Source organism: Anthonomus grandis, chromosome 10 (genome assembly GCF_022605725.1).
Source record: "Anthonomus grandis grandis chromosome 10, icAntGran1.3, whole genome shotgun sequence".
Lineage (NCBI taxonomy): Eukaryota > Metazoa > Arthropoda > Insecta > Coleoptera > Curculionidae > Anthonomus > Anthonomus grandis.
In genome coordinates this window covers 29,137,040-29,157,081 of record NC_065555.1, presented here as the reverse complement: position 1 = coordinate 29,157,081, position 20,042 = coordinate 29,137,040, and the positions used below count along the sequence as shown (strand labels likewise).

At 32.6% G+C, this 20,042-nt stretch overlaps 1 protein-coding gene and 1 long non-coding RNA gene across 3 annotated transcripts in view; one reads left to right on the top strand and one right to left on the bottom strand.

Annotated features, from left to right (window-relative positions):
* LOC126740856 (intermembrane lipid transfer protein Vps13D) overlaps nt 1-20,042 on the top strand; it is a 261,585-nt gene that overhangs the window by 181,890 nt on the left and 59,653 nt on the right. For both annotated transcript variants that reach the window (XM_050447025.1, XM_050447023.1), the window contains exons 41-47: nt 593-757; nt 1,367-1,575; nt 6,033-6,219; nt 6,273-6,452; nt 6,506-6,721; nt 19,450-19,674; nt 19,736-19,917. In XM_050447025.1, coding sequence (XP_050302982.1) covers nt 593-757; nt 1,367-1,575; nt 6,033-6,219; nt 6,273-6,452; nt 6,506-6,721; nt 19,450-19,674; nt 19,736-19,917 — 1,364 coding nt within the window. The remainder of the gene's footprint in view (nt 1-592; nt 758-1,366; nt 1,576-6,032; nt 6,220-6,272; nt 6,453-6,505; nt 6,722-19,449; nt 19,675-19,735; nt 19,918-20,042) is intronic.
* On the bottom strand, nt 6,454-8,589 carry LOC126740864 (uncharacterized). Its single transcript, XR_007662042.1, has 3 exons — nt 8,315-8,589; nt 8,104-8,242; nt 6,454-7,988 (listed from the first exon to the last, which is right to left on the bottom strand). It is a non-coding gene; the product is annotated as an uncharacterized LOC126740864 (long non-coding RNA).

Below are 20,042 nucleotides of genomic sequence, written 5' to 3'. Positions count from 1 at the left end.
TGTAACCACATTTAAAACCGTTTTTGCACAAGGAATCGGTCTATTCTCAAATGTCACTGAAAACAAATCTCTACATTGTACTGCCGAATTGCCTTCATAAAACCATTTAATTAGTTCAACTCTTTCGGAAGGGGTATAAACAGCGATAGTGAAAAAACACGAAAATAACGCTTAAAAATTATTAATGCAACGTGCAGTAACACAGCAAAGTGAGGTCTGCTGACTCCCGGTTCGCAACCAAGCGGTGTTGCCATTATTTTGGGTAATACGTAGCTCACGATAACACGATCTGTATATAGGGCTGTGTAACAATTATATTATAAAAAAAATCAGGGTATTTCTGGTTAAAGAATGTATAGTCAACCTGTAAATATAATTTTACTACACTTGACGATGTGCTTGTGGGACCGGAATCACTTTCACACACACCATATATAAAACACTTAGGTAATTAGGTAATAGGATTTTTATATAAATGGTTTATAAATGTTAAGGTAATTTTAGACAAAAAAGAAATGTTCTTTATTTTTTCATTTATAAATGAAATATTCTACAGAATAATTAATAATTAAACACCGTATTATTTTTTTAGTATTCAGACATACTCCCTGCAAGGGTGGTTTTTGATATTGCCTTAGAAGGTTCGGCAAGAAAATTGGTAACTATACGGTCTGCATTGATGATTATTAACAACTTACCCGAGATCATTGAAGTTAAACTCGAAAGTCGACTTCCTCATGATAATGTTACTTTTTGGGTAAGTACTCTTTTATGCCATTAAATTTATATTTAAACGTATTTCGTTTTGTTGAATTTATTAAAGATGAAAACTATCAGTTTTTGCTACTATTTTAAGAATGATGCTTGTTTTCTATTTTATTGTTATGCAATGGATTAACTAAATTTTTTATGTGTGATTTTAAAGGAATTTAAAGTTTTCTGTCCTATACATGGTTGAACTGTTGGGCTTGTACTGTTTAAAATAAATAAATTAAAATTCTATATGCAGGCTGGGGAATCCATAATTATGCATACATTATAACTTATATAAATATATATTATAAATACAGTTTTGCTTAATATAAATTAACGCCTTAAAAATGCCTTGCTCGTAATTTAACACCTTAAAACTTCGTTTCAATCTATATCTTATAAGTTCCTTTGGTTCTTTTGTAGTGTCCCTGATGATGGACATGTTCTATGTCAGAAACATATTAGATTGAAGGTTTTTTAAATACTTTCAGTTACCCTTTGAACTATTAACTACACTGCAAGAATGAACTACTTCTTCAACATAATTAAATATATTTTTTTTAAATTAAATTGATATTACACTAAATCTTATATTTATTATTTCTCATTTCAGGTTCCTTGTACAACATTTACTATCGATCCTAAAGAAAGTTTGGCGGTACCTTTGATACATACCCATTCCCAGATCCATGTCAGACCAAAGGGATTGAGCCATCAGTATACGTATTCGTCTACAGCAATGACTTGGGATCAGATGCAAAATAACGTTGATAGGATGTTTATTTTGGGCACGTGTCATACGCACAAAGGACATAATTATAGGTAACATTATTTATTAATTTTAATATATATCTACCAAACAATAATTGTGATACTAAGTACTGTGTACTGTATAAGTAGCAAGAATGAATCAAAATTACTCAAACAAGTTAAAAATCTGAATAAAAGTTAGATTTTTGATTTTGAAGTAGTGGTTTTAACACTTTTTTTTTCGCTTTTCACCACAATAAGCAGCTCCATTCGCAGGCAGGAAAGATACTGCCTGCGAATGGAGCTGCTTCCCGTCTTCTTTACTTTCAAATTACTTATTTATTTTTAAATAGATTTACTGTTTCCCCAAAATATATACTCTTATCAGATAAAAGTAAAGCAACTTTGATGAAAATATTGAATATTTATTTATCAAAAATAAAATTGGCATTAGCGGATATTAAACACCTGCCAGTTTAAAATTTTATAGTTTGTTGCAATAACATGCTAAATAAATATAATTGTTTTTAAATAACAATAAAATTTATGCATAGTACACTTTACAACTTTCATGAAATTAAAATTTTATTTCATTTAACTACAAAAAAACACAAAAAAGACAATTTTAATTTAATAGATAATTGGATATCCACTATTAGCTATTATTTTCTGCCAGTCACGTGGAATAGACGAAATTAAATTTTTAATAGTATCATTCGGTGTATTGGCCCAAACCTCAGTAATTTTATAAATAAAAGTCGGTTTCTTTGGAAATTTCGTGGTACATATTTGACACTCAACCTCTTTCCACAGGCTTTCTATAAAGGCCTAAATCCGGCGATTGTGCTGGCCATTGAAGGTTTTATATATTGTTTTCCTTAAACCGCTCCTGAACAAGACGATATGTATGCGTCGTTATCTTGCTGAAAGATGAATCGCAAAGGTATCTCCTACTCTATAATATGAGGCAATATAACATTTTGGAGTACGTCCCTGTATAGCAATCGATACATAGTCCCGTGTATGAAGTGTAATAGACCTCCTTCATCCAGGAAAAGCAACCGAATTAAAACACGTGCTTTATTATTGTTGCTATGGTATATTTTGGTTCGAACCTTGTATTAACTAGATGCCTAACAATGCAACTAATCTTGGTTGGATAATCCTTACTTTCATCTCGCTAACTAATACTCTTTATTCTTCTATCCATTCAAAATATACTATTTTAGGTCTTCCTGATTTTGGCATTTTTTCGATATGTCCATAGTCTGTGAATTGTTTTATCCAAAATTTTCCTTTAAATTACATAACATTATTATGAAAATGTAAATACGTTAATTATTTTCGTAGTCTTTGTAGTATTTTACTCGTAATTTTACTATTCTATAGTTAATGTCGATTCTTAAGGTTTACTTAAAGTTCTACTTACGTTAAGTTTAATGTTTTCATCTGTAGTGTCTAGTTTTCAAGTAGTTCATCTTGTTTGAGGGCCCCATTTTGGCCCCAATTTAGGTTATATTATTGTAAATCCCTGTATTTTAAATTTTCTAGAATTTGTATACTTGTTTGCTTTGACTGTCAGTATTTTTCTTAAATTATTGGTATCTTTCGGCAAAAACAATGAAGAAATACTAAATATTTCAAAACTGTTCCATCGAGCTTTAAAAAGGACGCGCTTTGTGACAATTCATTCAGTTTTTAATTCTTTAGTCAGTTTTTACCTTGGAATCAATTAAACGATAGTCAACGCGAGTTAGGTTTGAGTTTTTCACGTTGCCAATAAAAGTGTGTTTCTGAATGCAATATGTAAAACGTGATAATAAAAAGAAGAAGAAAAAATAACAATAAAATAATTTTATTTTATTATATTTTAAAGATTATAAAACAAAACTTAACCTAAGTACAGTTTACAATATGCACTTTATAAAATAAAACTATAATTTTCTATTTTCTATCTTTTTTTTCTATATTGCACCCTCAACCATGTCCTGATGTTCAAGCAATTTCTCAAATTCCCAATTTTTTTAACCTTAATATTAAGTATATTAACATCTTTCAATACACCCAAAATATTTAATAGTTGTTGAAACATTTAATTTAAAGAACAAGTTTTAACAACATTTAATAGCATGCACAAATATATTAATAATCTTAAAATATTTATAACGATAATTTTAAAAAAGGGATAAAAACCTTATGTTTTGTTTACATTATCTTAACACTTTTACAATTCAAACCCACAGTTTAAAATATTATTCATTTAATCATGTTGCTTACACACCAGCACTTCGATATCCTCAAAAACTAAATAAACTAAATGAAATCATCAAAAAAAATACTGCTATGTTCTGCTCTATACTAACGTCTAACAAAAAGCTTGAATTTTTCTGTTGTAAGTATATTTGAATGTTCCCATTTAATTATAATTATTTTCAAACTTTATTGTTAATTGGCATCTCTATATTTTAAAGATGTGTTTGAATAATTGAAATAGGTATAGAATAATATAATAGTCTAGTTTATTTATTTTGATAATTGTTTTTGACGATTGCATACCATAAATGTTTTTAACTTTGTGTTATAACTGTTGAACAGGTTATTGATTTTGATTATTTTAATTATTCAGCAATTAACTAATTAATCAATTAAATTATATCATTCCAGTCTGATATAGCAGTAAACATATTTAGTTTTATTGGAGGTAAAATCAGAAGATTTTATGATAAATGAATCAATGAATGAATATATTATGAGTCAATTATGATCTTATCTTGATATGCTTAAATTGCTCAATTTACAATAAAGCTTTAGTGTTTTGCAAGTTGATAATTTTTTACATCTATATTTGCATTAAATAAACTATTTATTTTATTGTGACTAATTATAGCAATAATTAAGCTATTTATGGATTTCGTCTACTCATGTATACTTATAATTAGGTCCAATACCACTGTAATATCCAGTTCAAGGGATAATTTAATAACCAGTTCTACGCATGGGAGGAATGAAAAAAAACCACTTTGAGGAACATTTTACTACATTCTATTACAGCGTTTTTAAGTAACTGTCCAACATCGACCTTTAATAGTAGCACTCTCTTAGTTTTAGTTGACACTAATACACTGGATCCTAATTACCTCAATCATACGATGTATACATTCAAAGATCAAACATGCACACTCAGACATAAACTATCTAAAATATATTAAAAAATATTTTTATAATAACTATTCCTAAAGTAAACCTATAACAAAAGCTGTCCTACATATTAGGAAATAATTAAATACAATTTGTTTAGACTAATGTTAAAATATGTCCTAGATCTATGTTACATTTATTAGTACACTATTACCAGTGGCGAAGCGTACGAGTAGACAAGGTAGACACTGTCTACCCAAAATTATCCAGTTATTTGTCATTAATTTATCACGTAATTATTTTATGTAATTGTTGAATTAAAAAAAAAATTAACACAGAACGTAGTCGCTATCCTTACTACTAAACATGATTAATCCGAAGGCGCGCCCCGCCTGCCGCACCGATTAAGATAAAAATACAGGGCTGACACCCAATTAATGTATACGAGCCCCAGCAAGACACATTGATATTTGTCTTCCGAAATTTGGAGCATCTAATCGAACCAAATACGCATCAAACAGCCCTCAGAGGTCCGGCCGCATCACCATTCAGCCTATTACGTATGCAAAATTTACTCGCGGGAAAGACATTCGAGCTTTTGTCTATCGAAGTCGACCAGCTATTTTAATATGCTGTTGAGGGTGTTATTGTTTATGGACACGCTTGATCTGGGCGGCCACAATACATCTTCAGTTTTGTTTTGTTTTGATGAATCTGCATTTGGTGGGGGCGCGTGCTATAGTAATTTAATAATTAGTATTTTTATTTTTGGGTTTATAGAAAAGGTTTTTTTAGTGGATATTTTAATGGTTATTTATGAACGACTGTTCGATATTGGCAATTGTATTTTAGTTGTGTTTTTTTGTAAGTAGTATTCATTTTTATCTATTTATTTTTTTATGCTAGTAGTAATTATTTTTTCTTTTTTATATCACTACATAATTTTTCTCTTTGAGTTAATATTTCATGCGCTTTCATTCTCTATTTGATTAAAGTGAATGATATTGAATACACATTTTTTTCTAAATAACGATTTTTTATTGTTTGTCTACCCGAAAAAAAAGTTCACGCTTCGCCACTGCCTATTACACCACTAACATGAGTTTTTTTTGTGGTATTTAGATTTATTTCTATCCTTGCCATTGCGTTATTGTACTCTGAAATATTTTTGATGTAAATAAACTGAAAACTTCAAATATCTTAAAATTCTAAGGTGACTAGATCAATTCTGATCTACGATTTGCATTTTACAAACAAAATTTCTTGGAAAAATAGTCGCAAAGGGTACTCTTGATATTTAAATCATAAATATTAATTTGTCTCTTATCCTGTAATCAGTATTATTTAATCTTGTTATTTTAATTAGAATATTTTTATTTTTTGTATTACAGGTTTTGTGCAGAAATAATAAAAGAAAAAGTTCTAATAGAAAGAAGTACAAGAGTGGAGCAACCTGCCCATAGAATATTTCTTCATCCAACCGTAAAAATTGTTAACCTTCTGCCTGTAGATATGCAATATATTATTTCTAAAGAAAAAGGGGTTATTAAAGCTGGACAGAATGCTGCTCTAACCAGCGTAAGTAAATTTCGATTAGCAAACATCGTTTATAAATCTATATCGTTTTATAGATTAATCCAGACGAAACTGTCGATCTAGAAATACGAATAGATAATTTTAAAACATGCACGAATATTATCATACCCTATGGAACATCAGAATTTTCCTGTAGAATTAAATTGGAAGACAGCAAACAGCGCAAACTATATCTTACAGCGGAGATTTTGGTTAATCGACATGCCAAACTTAAGGTACTTATTTAGTTATTTTATTAATTTTCATACTTTAATACATTAATTTTTAGATAAACATTTTTGCTCCCTACTGGATCGTAAATAAAACAGGTCTGCCATTAGTTTTTAAGCAGTCAGGTACATCAACCGAAGCCGCTGGTCAATTCGATGAACACGAACAGGCCAGGATGGTCTCGCCCATGCTTTTTAGTTTTTCAGACCAAGATGCTAGCAGTACCATTAACGCTAGGGTTGGTAGAAGAGTGGTCTGGGATGGAACGCCACAAGTAAGTTAAACTAGTCAAAACAAAATAAGGACCACTATTAAAAACACTCGTAGTTTTATCAATTTTTAAATCACCTTTGCTATTATTTATAATAGCAAAGGTGAAAAATATTAAACAGACACAGTAATATTTCGTAAGTAAACATTCTTTTTTTAAAATATATTTAGCAGATAGATTCTTTTTTTTGTTTGAAAAAACACAATCTTTGAGAAATGTATTCATTGGTAATTTGACATTTGCCTTGAGCGAAACAATTTCACTTTGAAATGGATGGATGGATGAAATGACTTGGATTACTTCTTCAACTTCAAGTTTCACTTTGTTTTTATTTGCAACTTTTTTTATTTAAAATGAATGTTGATGTATTGGGAAGACTTGTTGGTCAAAGAAGACATTTAAATCAAATGGAAGTAATGCGGGCAGTTGTTTCACATCAAGAACGTTTTTCCGTTAGAAGTTTTGCTCGAAGACTTCAAGTAAGTCATTCGGTAATATTAAGATTAATCACGAGATCTCAAGAGCTTGACCCGGTGACAAGAAAACCTTATCCGCAAAGAGAAAGGGTAACAACACCTCGTAAAGATCGTAATTTGGTAAGATCTGCTACACAAAATACAACAATGATAGCGCAGAACCTCGTTGATATTCATTTTAATGATACAGGGCGGCGCATATCAACACAAACTGTAAGAAATAGGCTTCATGCAAGTGGTATGCGGTCAAGAGTTAGAGCTGTTAGGCCTCAATTAACCAGAGTGCAACGAAGAGCTTGCCTGAATTTTTGCCGCAATCATTTGAATTGGAACATGGAATAATGGAGCCACGTTCTGTTTACGGATGAGTCCAAAGTTTAGACTAAGCCACTGTGATGCGCGTGTGAAAACTTGGAGATGGAAGAGGTGACCGATATCTTGTAACGAAGTTACAAGATTTTGTCTTTATTTTATAGTAATAAGGGTAAGCCCAGGCGGTCTTTTATAAGACAACTTAGATAATTTTGCTCCGTTAACATTTTAACCTCTAAATTTATAATTTACATAACAAAAAGATACATTTTAGGCTTTACCTGTGAGTCATGAGGGGTTTATAATTGTAAACATACATAAAGAAACTAACTTAAAGAGGTTTCTAGCCTGATAGTATCCTAGAAAGGTTTGATTTCTTATAGGTTATGCCTAGTTCTCCGTTGACTATGTTGTAGTCTCTGGCCTTATTGTTTTCAGCCCTGGTTATTCTTAGGATAATAAAGAACCACAAATGCCTAAAACTGAGAGGGTTTTCATCAGTATACTTCCAGTTTTCCGGTTATTTTCATGAAATTTTCCTTTCATGCTTTTGCATTGTTTACATGTTCTATTTTGCAAGTTTCAAGGCTTACCTACCTTGGGAAGCCCTGTTAAATGAAGGGGCATGCCCGGTGTGGTAAAATATAATATAAATCATGATTCAGTTTCCCGCGGTTTTCCTGAAAAGCCGGTTTTCTTGTACACATGTGGCCAGCTTTTGTCCCGCTGTTTTCACCTAGAAATACCCGGTTTGAGAGCTGAAATTAAGTTGGTTTACCTTATAAGGTCATAGCCTATAAATCCGTACCGTTTTCATGAGGAAAAACTCTATTTTTATTAAGTTTTCCCAATTGCATTTTTATTCAACGATTGGTTCCGAGGATGTTCGTGAGTCGTCGGCATCCAAATTCCTGCGATGGGTATAAAAAGGTTCCAGGTCCACCAAGGATTCACATTCGTGGCAGTAAGGTCGTAGCATACCTTTAGAGCGAAGTACCAGTAATTTTTCCATATTTCAATACCGTTAAATTTTCAATATTTACGTTTAATTTTGTCTTGACGTTGACAGTGTGAATTGGGTTAGGTAAAGAGCCACCTGTTGACAGTTGACCGGCCGCTTCAAAGCTCGCGTATTAAGATCTTTATCGAAAAATCGTTGCTATTGATATCGTTCCGTCCCGTTCCGTTTTATTTAATTTTGAAACTGTTGTTTGGGCCCATCTTTCTTCGTGTTTTGTAGGGCAGGTAGTAGCCGCGCTTATTAATTATTACTTGTCTTCTCAAAGTGGTGAAAGACAGGTAATAACCGAGTCCGTGAGAATATAATTACTATCCGTATATTAACAGAGCAGGGGTAAATGTTGATCGATTGATTGAGATTGCTTCGCTTGATTGGTGTTGAGTTTTTCGGCTTTGCTTCACGAATGTCATCCGTAACGGCTTGTACATAACATCATAACACCGTCCCTTAAATCATACTATTTTGCGTCATTAATAGTGTCGAATTTTCCGGTACATTTTCCCAAATAACTGCTTGTGCTTAATCATAGAAATTGGTAATGGGGATTGTTAGATTTTAAGGATACTTTTGTTCATTTAGTTTTAAGCAACCAAACCTGTTACTTATTAGTATTTGTAATAATAAAGATTAAGAGCAATAAGATCTCATTATAACCGGCAGATATATTCATGCAGATATATTCATGTTGAAACTACAGAATAAATGCTTGTCACAACTACCTTTTAAGGCTCCCTTCTTCAAAAGATATATGGACGATATCATTACTTGTGTCCCAACTAATTAAATTCAAACTGTTTTTCAAATTTTTAACTCTTTTCATCCTAAATTACAATTTACACCACTGAAATAGAAAAAATAATAAGATATCATTTTTGGATGTATTACTAATAAGAGCATTAAAACAACATTAAAACGGGCTGGTATTACAAACCCACCTTTTCTGAATGTCTTTTCAACTTCCAGTCTATGCATGTTTTTAAACAAAAAACTAACATAATAAAAAACCTAAAACATAGAGCCTTAGAACTGTCACATAAAAAACATTAAACACATAAAAACATTACTTTCAAAAACGGGTATCCGATAAAATTAATCAACAACATTTTAAAATACAAACCACCAACACAAGCTAAACGATAAAAGCCATTAACAACATAAAAACAAATTCATACACTCAATAATGAAAAGTTTACGATAGCTTTTAAATGTGAAAGTACCGTAAAACAATTGTACATTTCACAAAAAAACACCTATTCTTAAAGAACTAGTGAGTGGGGTAGTTTATAAAATTCCCTGATAAGACTGTGCAGTAGTTTAAATTGGACAAATCGGGAGATACATAAAAACCAGAATTACAGAACATAAAAAAGTGTCAGACCAGTAAATATTTTAACTTCAAAAAATAAGATGGCTCTTGCAGAACAAAAGTACCCCAATTCAATTTTCAAAATGTAAAAATCTTGAATAAACAATCAAATTATAAGAAAGATAGAGAATTATAAGAATAATTTCAGATATTCAACAATAAAAAACACAATAAAAGCGTTAATAAAAAGCAAGATACACAGAATTTAAGTACATCCTACTTCAACCTTATTATAACAATTAAACCAAATGGCTAAAAGGATGATTCTTAGATATCGCCGGTATACAAAAAGATTGTCCGTATTTTATTTATTTATTAATTGTGTTATCAGTGAACCAAAGAAAAAACATGACAACTACAATATGTCGTGCTATCTAAGGAATCTCCGTATCTCTCGGAAACCAAATTTAAATACAGCTAAATTTCATTATAACTGAGTACTTCGTACTTCCTTTTAGACTCGAGCAAAAAAAACATTGCATATTATAAGCATTTTTATTTATTATAAGCAAGGTTTATTACGCTTTTTATGACTGTTAAATATAATGTTTATGGACAAAAGGTTTTTTTATGTAAGGCTTTTTATGTAATTTCTAAATAATATACATGTACAGAAAGACAATTAAAGCAGCAAAATCTAATTATTATAGGGATCGCTTAAATATGTCATCAAATAGGCAAAGAGAGTGTTGGTCGATTATTAATGATTTTAGACATTGCCATAGAAAAGTATCGGAACCGGAGTTAAGACCTGACATTTTAAACGACTATTATTGTGATATATAACCTAATATCTTGCTCAAGGGCATTCGTAGTAACATTGATCCCTTACACTATCTTCAACAAGTGTCGGTTGAGCATTCATTTTTCTTTCATCCTGTCGAACTTACCGAAGTAAAAAATGAAATCAAACGCCTAAAGAACCATAAATCATCTGGAGCTGATGGGATATCTTCGAGGTTGTTACTCTTTTTGCCTGATTCAGCCTTAAATGCTTTAGTTTCTGCCATAAACAATTCTTTACATAATGGCATTTTTCCTTCATGTTTAAAAGAGGCAGTGGTTATCCCTCTTCATAAGGGTGGAGATTTGGATCAGCCTTGTAATTTCCGTCCCATTTCTATTTTGTCTACCCTCTCTAAGATAGTTGAAAAACTTGCCAAAAGCAGAATTTTGTCCTTTTTACATCATAATGGCATTTTGTCTGCAAATCAGTTTGGATTTCAAGCCGGTAAAGGGACTCAGGATGCTGTTTTTAGCTTTTTGGAGAGCGTCTATGTGTCCTTGAATTCTGGAGAGTCATCGGCGGCAGTGTTTTGTGATCTATCCAAAGCATTTGACTGTGTGGATCATGGAATACTGTTATCTAAGCTCGATAAATATGGTTTTAGAGGCGTAGCATTGCGATGGCTTGAGTCCTATCTATCAAATCGTACTCAGAAGGTTTCAGTGTCTGGGCGTTTGTCTGCTTCTAGATCCCTAAAATGCGGCGTTCCCCAGGGTTCAGTGTTGGGACCACTGTTATTTTTACTGTATGTGGATGACTTGAGTTCATTGAAACTGCAGGGCAAGGTGGTTCAGTTTGCTGATGATACCACCATACTATGGAGCCATAAAAATTCTGACTATATTAAGACTTGTATCCTTGAAGACCTTCAGATTTTATCAGGGTGGTGTGCTTCCAACAGGCTCGTGTTTAATGTAAGAAAGACGTCTATTATGGGGTTTAAGTGCGATGTTCAGGGTCTGATGTGTGACGAAAATTCCCTCTTGCAGAATAAAGAGTGCTGCAAGTTCCTAGGAATTACCATTGATGGTCGCCTTCGGTTTGAAGATCATATTTTACATTTAGCTGGGAAATTATCTTCTGGATGTTTCGCAGTGAGAATGGCAAAACAAGAGCTGGGAAGGGTGGTTGCACGTTCAGTGTACTTTTCACTTATTGAATCTCATATTCGGTATAGCTTACCTTTTTGGGGTTTAACCAATAAGGGGCTACTTAACATTATCTTTGTTATTCAAAAAAAAGCAGTTAGATACCTGTGTTCTGCTAAGTTAAGAGATTCTTGCAAACCCCTCTTCATTTCTGAAAAAATCCTAACTCTTTTTTCACTCTTTATCTTAGAAACAGCTTCTCTTATTCATAAAATTCCCAAACTACCCTCTGACACTGGCCATTTGACTCGTCGTGTAAATGATGTTCCCCTACCTATTCCTACGTCTTCCCTTACCAAAAACTCATTAATTTACATAAGTAAAAAAATTTACAATCATGTTCCTCTGCGTGTTAGACATATATCGGATGTTAAGAAATTTAAGAGAGAATTAAAGTCGCTTTTATTGGCTAAGGCATATTATAACCTGGATGACTTTTTTAATGATAGGTTTTAACCTTGGACATGTTGGAAAGTTTTCTTTTTTTCCTTTTTTCTTCTCTAGTTTTGTCAACAAGTTTACCTTTATTTAGTAATTGATTGTTTTATTTAGTTATCTTTAATTTAAGTATGTTCAAAAAGTTTTGTCTTCTTGTGTTTAATTTTGTTAATTGTTTTGTCAATTTTTGAAATTGTATTTGTGTTTTGTTTTTTTAGCTTGTAGGATGCTTGTACACAAGATTATTCTTACGTAATATAGCACATTTTCTTTCTTTCTTTCTTTCTTATATATATACCGGGTGACACAGAAAAAAGGGAACACTTAATAACTTTTTAACTTTTTAAGATAAACAAGTGAAATTTGATATATCGATAGAATTAATCGAATCGAATAGAAGTTATAAGAGCATCTTCTGACATTTTCTATGGTTTTCCACCACTTCCGGTTTAACAGGAAGTGACACTAACTTTCTTATTTTAAACGGGACACTTGGTATTTTATTACGTATTTCGATAGAAAATAATATTCTAAAAACAATGATACCATATTTGCTACCTTTTGTTTTATACTACAAGTAATCACGGAAAAATAGTTTTCATTGCATTTTATGACTTAAATCTTTTACACGCCTATTTAAAATGTCCAAACCATTAATTTTGGCCTTTACTTAATTTTTGTAAATAGCACATTATTGGCAACAACCAATTTTGAAATGCGATTTCTTTTTCCCAATAATGTATAAATTAAAAAAATTATAAATACTTTTATCGTCCTTTATAGGGATTTCCCTAAACGTAGCGCTATAAAACTTAAAAAATCTGTACTGTAAATTTTGAATTTTGTCCCTTGTACAAAACACTGTGGCACTCGACATTCGTTCGACGTTCCCCCGACATTGCTCTCTTTTTTATTTATTTCTTTGGGGGTAGCTGTATTGAAAATTACAATAACAATTTTGAAATGGTGAAAAATTGGTGTTCGAAGCTTTTGAGAATATAACACCAATGATGCCTAATAATGTGTTGGTATCCACAATAAGGAAATGCTATTTATGCTTAGAAAATAAAGGAAATCTTTTTGAACATCTGCTATCGACGTAGATCCTATTATTTTTTTTCTTTTTTGTTACCTTGTTTTTTGGTTATTTATTGTTATTGTTTGTACTCATGTTATGTATTGTTATTGTTTCTTAACGTTGTTGACTGGATTTATTAGCCAGCATTAGTTGTATTAAGTAGGCCTTACATTGATTTTTTTAAATATTTTTGACACGAAAACATGGAAAAGCTTGTCTATGATGACCATTTTGTTTCCAAAGCCTACTTTCTTCTGAGGCATCGAAGATATTTAATAAAGCTTAAAAAAAGGTCTAAAACATGATTGAATCACTAGATGATTGTAACACAACAACTCGTGATTGAATTCGGATGTTATTGGGCACCCAAAACCGCAAAATTCTTTCCATTTAACCAACTTTATATCTAACTCATGTTTGCGGAGATCCCTGTACTGGTTCTCCTGATTTTGGGCATGTTGTATAACAGAGTGTAACTGAAACCAATGACGTTTTCCTGTATCGTATATTTTTGATGGTGTTTTGGACTTATATATTTTTATATTTTGTACTTGTGCTCTATTTTCAAACTTATGATCACCAACCCAACCCCCACCCTGAAAACTTTGATATTGTATCTTTTATAATAAAAAATATAAAGGATCTTATTAAATGCACTTGTTAACTTTCTTCCCTCTGTTGCTATTCCGAGTTCAAAGAAGTAGATGACAGATTATTTAGAGGCATTTGAGTGCGCAACTTTTTTCCCATTTGGTCGACCCTGTATCTTTAATGGTTTTCAATATCCCCATGTTTTAAAACTGGACATTAGGGTGGAGCGAAATTTTTTATTTCTGAAAATTGGTACGCCTGATAAGCTTGACTTAACTATATTATGCCTTTATTATCTAAAATTGAGTCCACAGCCAACCCATCCAACTAAAAAGTGTTCCAGACAAAACCAAAAAATACTACTGGGGACATGGTGAAGCCACTGCCATTTTTGTCAATAAGGTTGTTGTTTTATATTTCTTCTGTGTAAATTACAAAATATGTAATTAAAAGGGGTACAGAGCGATAAAAAATTATATAAATTTACAATAATAGCCCCCAAAAAGTTCCAAAATTGCCCCAATATATATATTTTTTAACTATAGCAAAATCAAGAGCTAAAAAACCTTGTGCAAGCTGGCAATAATTACGTATTTAACGTATGTAGAAAAAGCTTCATAATTTCCAAATCTTGTATTTTTTCCAATCATCCTCACTTTTTTATCAATATATTGACCACCCTCAACATTCTTTGTAAAAATTTTCAAAAAAAATTGGTTATTAGACGTCCCTTTAACTTTACCGGACCCCATATGACTTTGTTATAAGAACCCGGTTTAAACTATATTGGCCATATGTCTCCAACTGTTTCTGGAACTGCCAAGAGCATTTTGAATTCTTTAACCGAATTTTTAAATAACCGTGTAATTTCGTTGGATAGTTTAGAAGTGGTTGGTTGCGACGGAACAAACACTATTGTAGGAACAAAAGGAGGAATTATTTCATTACTGGAAAGAAGCATTAAGCGACCCCTGCAATGGTTTATCTGCCAGTTGCATGCGAATGAGCGTCCTCTGCGGCATTTACTTCAATACCTCGACGGGAAACAACTGGACCTTGAGCATTTCGTAGGGCTATTGAAAAGCTGTTAATCATTTGCGAAACGCTACCAATCTTAGAATTAACTAAAATAACGTGTATTGATAGTAACTTCGAATTAAGTAAGGATCAAAAATACCTTCACGAATTATATTTAGCTATTAAAAACGGCTACTGCTCCGAAGCTCTCTCAAAACGTGAACCAGGCCGACTAGTCCATTCCCGATGATTGACTACTGCGAACAGACTGTTACGTTTATATGTTAGCACCGCAAATCCAACTCAAAATTTAATTACATTAGTAACATTCATAATTAAAGTGTATGAGCCTATGTGGTTTTTCATTAAAACGAACCTTCATGCATTCATGGCGCAAAACACGTTTTCAAAATTTTTCTGCTATGCAATTATTTGTCAGATGACTTTAAAAAAATCGTTCATAAAGTGATAGACAGGAATGGTTTATTTGGAATTACACCCGGAAAATATAATATTATCTATGTTGTGGGATGTTTGCAGGCATATAAGGCAGCTAGCCCATCGCAGAATTTTGAAGGCCAGGGCTAAAACCGATCCTTGTCAACTAAAATTTTGAATCCATGATTTCATATGTAGGGGAGACCGGCGACAATTGAAACAGGGGACGGTTGAAACAGTTGCCATTTTTTTAGACGCGAAGGTAAAAACTCGTGTACGCAGCCTCACAAGGTTTGACTAATTCCACATTTCTGCTCGACAGTGTGAAACTAGCAGTTGAGCAGAGTGGGTGTGTTTGCGCTCGGATCTCTTATTTTATGTCAACAAAGTAATTTTTACGTTTCATCTAAAAAGTGTGGAAACAAGAAATTTGAGTGTAAGTACACCACTTTTTTGTTTTTAATAATTTTTTTTCGTTTTTGCTTAGGTTTAGCAGCCTAAACTTGTTACTAACTATTAAAGAGTTTAAAGAAAAATAATATTTTTCCAAAAAAAAACCTGAATGGGACAATTGAAACAAGATGTAAATAATTTTACGGGGACGGTTGAAACATAATTTATAGAAGGCTTTTGGTATTATTTTTGCGTAAACTGATTAACTGATTGTAACAAACTCTCTAAGGGCTATTATTTTGTTATAGAATGCCACGTGAAAGGGTCAGGAAAACAAATAAAGGTACCAAATCCAACTTGGTTTACGAAAATGCGTATAGGGAGGTTATTGAAAATGGAGCATCCGTAAGGTCTGCGGCAGATTGGTTTGAACTGAATCGTGTTACATTAGGCAGATTTATTAAGAAAAAGAAAGAATCTATTGAACAAGGGTCCACTGAAACTATAACAATGGGATATAGGTGCGTACAACGAGTATTTAACGTTGAGCAGGAAAAATCCATTGTTAAATACATAATAAAGGCATCTCAAATATTTTACGGTCTATCACCAAAAGAAATACGTAAACTGGCCTACCAAATAGCCGTAAAATATTCATTGAATATGCCGAATACATGGACTAAAAGCTCATTGGCAGGAGAAGATTGGTTTTCCAGGTTTATGAAACGTAATTCTGAACTATCAATCTGTTGTCCCCAGGTCTACAAGCCTTTCAAGAGATTTGTATATCTGTCATAACTGCATGTCAGAATAAATATTCTACTTTGCTAATTTATCTAGTTACCAGTTTCTGCGTGCAATACTCCATATTTTATCTTTCATGTTTCTTTTTCTTCAACCATTCGGTCAGTCTCTGCTTTGTCTAAGATTTTCTCGGGATTTCTTCTAATAAACCAGAATGGTAACTTGCATTGTCCATGATTATAAATGACTTTGGGGGAAGATTTGGAACCAGCTGAGTTTTAAACCAGTTTTCGAAGTTTTTCCTGTTCATATTGTCATGATAATCTCCCGTCTTTAATCCACTCTTGAATATTAAATTTGCACCCTTGATGAAGGACCACGATATAACGATGACCTTAAAAATAAAAGATAATTCAATTCTCTTCTTTTAGAAATCATTCTTCCAGAACATAAATTTAATATAATTAATAAGTAATGTTCCATGCACATACGAGTAGTGTATGGAGTTAAATTCCCTCATATTGTCTTATATTAGATAAATTATATGAAACTATGAAACAGATGAAATTATGAAGTTAGAGGACCCTTAAAAGGGCAATAGTTTTTATTTTTAAAAAAATCTAAAAAGATAACCAGATAATTTTTACCTTTACTGTTTTTCCTTGAATCCGTGTGCTTGGTATCATCTTGCCAGCTACTACGATATGATCCCTTTCTAAAAATCCACGTCTCGTCAATGAAAACTGGAGTAAAACCTTCCGGACCTACATTTCTACAAGCCTTTGAAGAGCGACCAGTTTTAACCCAACAGATGTACAACTTTTTTTTGACAATCTTGCCACGGTAATAGACAGATATAAACTCCAAGCGAAGGACATTAATAATATAGACGAAACCGGTGTTAAGACGGTACAAAAACCTGTTAAAATCGTAGCAGAAAAGGGACGCAAACAAGTAGGGGCACTTTGGTTACAGTGGCAATAGCGGTAAATGCAATTGGAAATAGCATCCCACTAATCTTTATCTTTCCAAGATTAAGATATCAGGATCATTTCGTTCGTGACGGTCTACCTGGGTGCATTGGAGCAGGAAATGCTAGTGGATGGACGCAAGAAGATGAATTCTTGCTATACTTAAGACACTTTCAAAAACATACCAACAGTTCAATTAAAAATAAAGTTTTGCTTTTAATAGATAACCATCAATCTCATGTAAGCATACCATGCTTGGACTTTTGCAAAGAAAACGGCATTGTTGTCCTCTCATTTCCCCCACACTGTTCACATAAACTACAACCTTTGGATCGATCGATTTATGGTCCATTTAAAAAAGCTGTAAATTCAACTTGCGATTCTTGGATAAGAAACAACCGAGGCAAAACGATGACAATTTATGACATCCCCAGCATCGTTAAACAGAGTCTCTATATGGTTTTAACACAATCTAATATTGTTGCTGGATTCCAGTGCACTGGTATATGGCCGTTTAATCGAGATATTTTTACGGCTTTAGATTTTGCTCCATCATATGTAACTGACAGACCTGCTCCCGAAAATGTGCAGTTGAATATCCCCCAAGAAGTCCAGGCAGTAGGTTCAAGAGAGAATAAAGATTTAAGCAGCACTGATTCTTTTCCAAAATTAGTAAATTCTAACTCTCCAAGAGCGTCAACGAGCGGAACTGTTTCGTTGGAGCCATCAAGCACCCCGCCTCCAGTTGCATCTGCAGGTGTTCAGTCAGCCTCTAACCTCTCTTTGGATGTGTTTTCACCTAAGCTAATAAGGCCGTTACCAAAAGCTCTTCCTCGGAAAACTACAGGGAAACGCAAAAGTAGAAAATCTACCACTTATACGGACACACCAGAAAAAGTTGCTATTAAACAAGAATATGAAGCAAAAAAAAGAAGAAAGTGAAAAAAAAAATTGGTGATCCAAAAAATATATCAAAAACACCAGTGTCCAAAAAAACTTGTCAACAGAATAGTCAGGACGATAGCAGCAGTGACAATGAAGACTGTTTTTGTCTAGTATGTTTGGAATCATATAGAAATAGCTGTTCAGGGGAAAAATGGGTGCAATGCATTGATTGCCACTAATAATCATATGTAGAATGCACTCGTCAAGAAGATTTGTATATCTGTCATAACTGCATGTCAGAATAAATATTCTACTTTGCTAATTTATCTTTATTTCAATTTCAGCATTAGGATAATTATTATGTTGTTTAAAACTTTTGAATAAAAATTTGGTTTTATTTAAGTGTAAAAATTATATGTATCAATGTTTTTTCTTCGTATTTCTAAATTGAATGTTATTTCAGTATTTAAATAAATATTTTCTTTATTCTTAATGGTGTTTCAACTGTCCATGGTATGTGTTCAAACTGTCCCCGTCTCCGGGACAATTGAAACAATATACAAGGCTATATTTTTCATTTAATTCTCTTTAAGGTCTCCCCTAAAAGATTACCCTTGCCACACACACAAGCTGTGGAAAGAGCCGTCAAAATGGTGACTGATGTATCTACTACAGTTTGTGATTATGAGAGAGAAATAGGGCAATAAAAAGTAAATTAGAGTCACGGTCCATAATACCAACATTTGAGACTAAAAAAAAATTTCTTCAAAGTAGTGTAATATGTCGCAAAATTATTATATTTTTTTTAGTTAAGGTTTTAAATTGTGTTGCCTTTTTAAAAGAGAAATAAATGTTTACTTAATAAAGTTTTTTGGTAACCTGTGGCGGTGGAGGCGATGCTAGTAGAAAAAAAAAAACAAAAAAGCAAATAACTTCTTACTCCCAAGCACATCTTTCCTAAAGCCAGGCATCTTGATTTTCAAAAAAAAAATCTTATACTGTCGCTCCACCCTACTTGGACATCCTCTATAAATTATAATAATTAAAACATTAAATTTTTTTACAGTGGTGTTCAAACTTCCATGCTCGAAAAGGCACTCAACATAGAAAACTACATGTAACCATCCGGGATAAGTCTGATAGGGTCTTTATAGTTGGTATTGAAGTAAGACAAGGAAGGGGGAAATATAGAGGGACCCATATAATATCTATTTCTCCCAGATACCAGTTGCACAATAGAAGCTCTTATAAGTTAGTTTTTGCGCAGTCCTATTTAGTCAAAGAAAATAACGTACGTATAACAATCATTTTAATATAGCAATTTATGAATTTAATTGACTAAACTTTTGCAGGGTGAAACTCCGTCCAACCAAAAATCATTTCTTAAAGCTTTGCCTAACTCTTATACGCCCTTCCATTGGTCCAGTTTGGATAAGCCACAATTACTGTGTGTTTCTATCGAAGATATTCCAGATTGCTGTTGGTCTGGGGGATTTAAGATCGATTCGAATAACTCGATGCACATTAATATACGGTAAATATTGTACCGGGTGTCCAAATAAGAAAGGACGCCGGCTGTATCTCGAAAACTATTCATCGCACAGCGCTAAAAAAAAAAAATTCTTATGAAAAGTGGCCAAAAAAAATGGCTGGAAAATA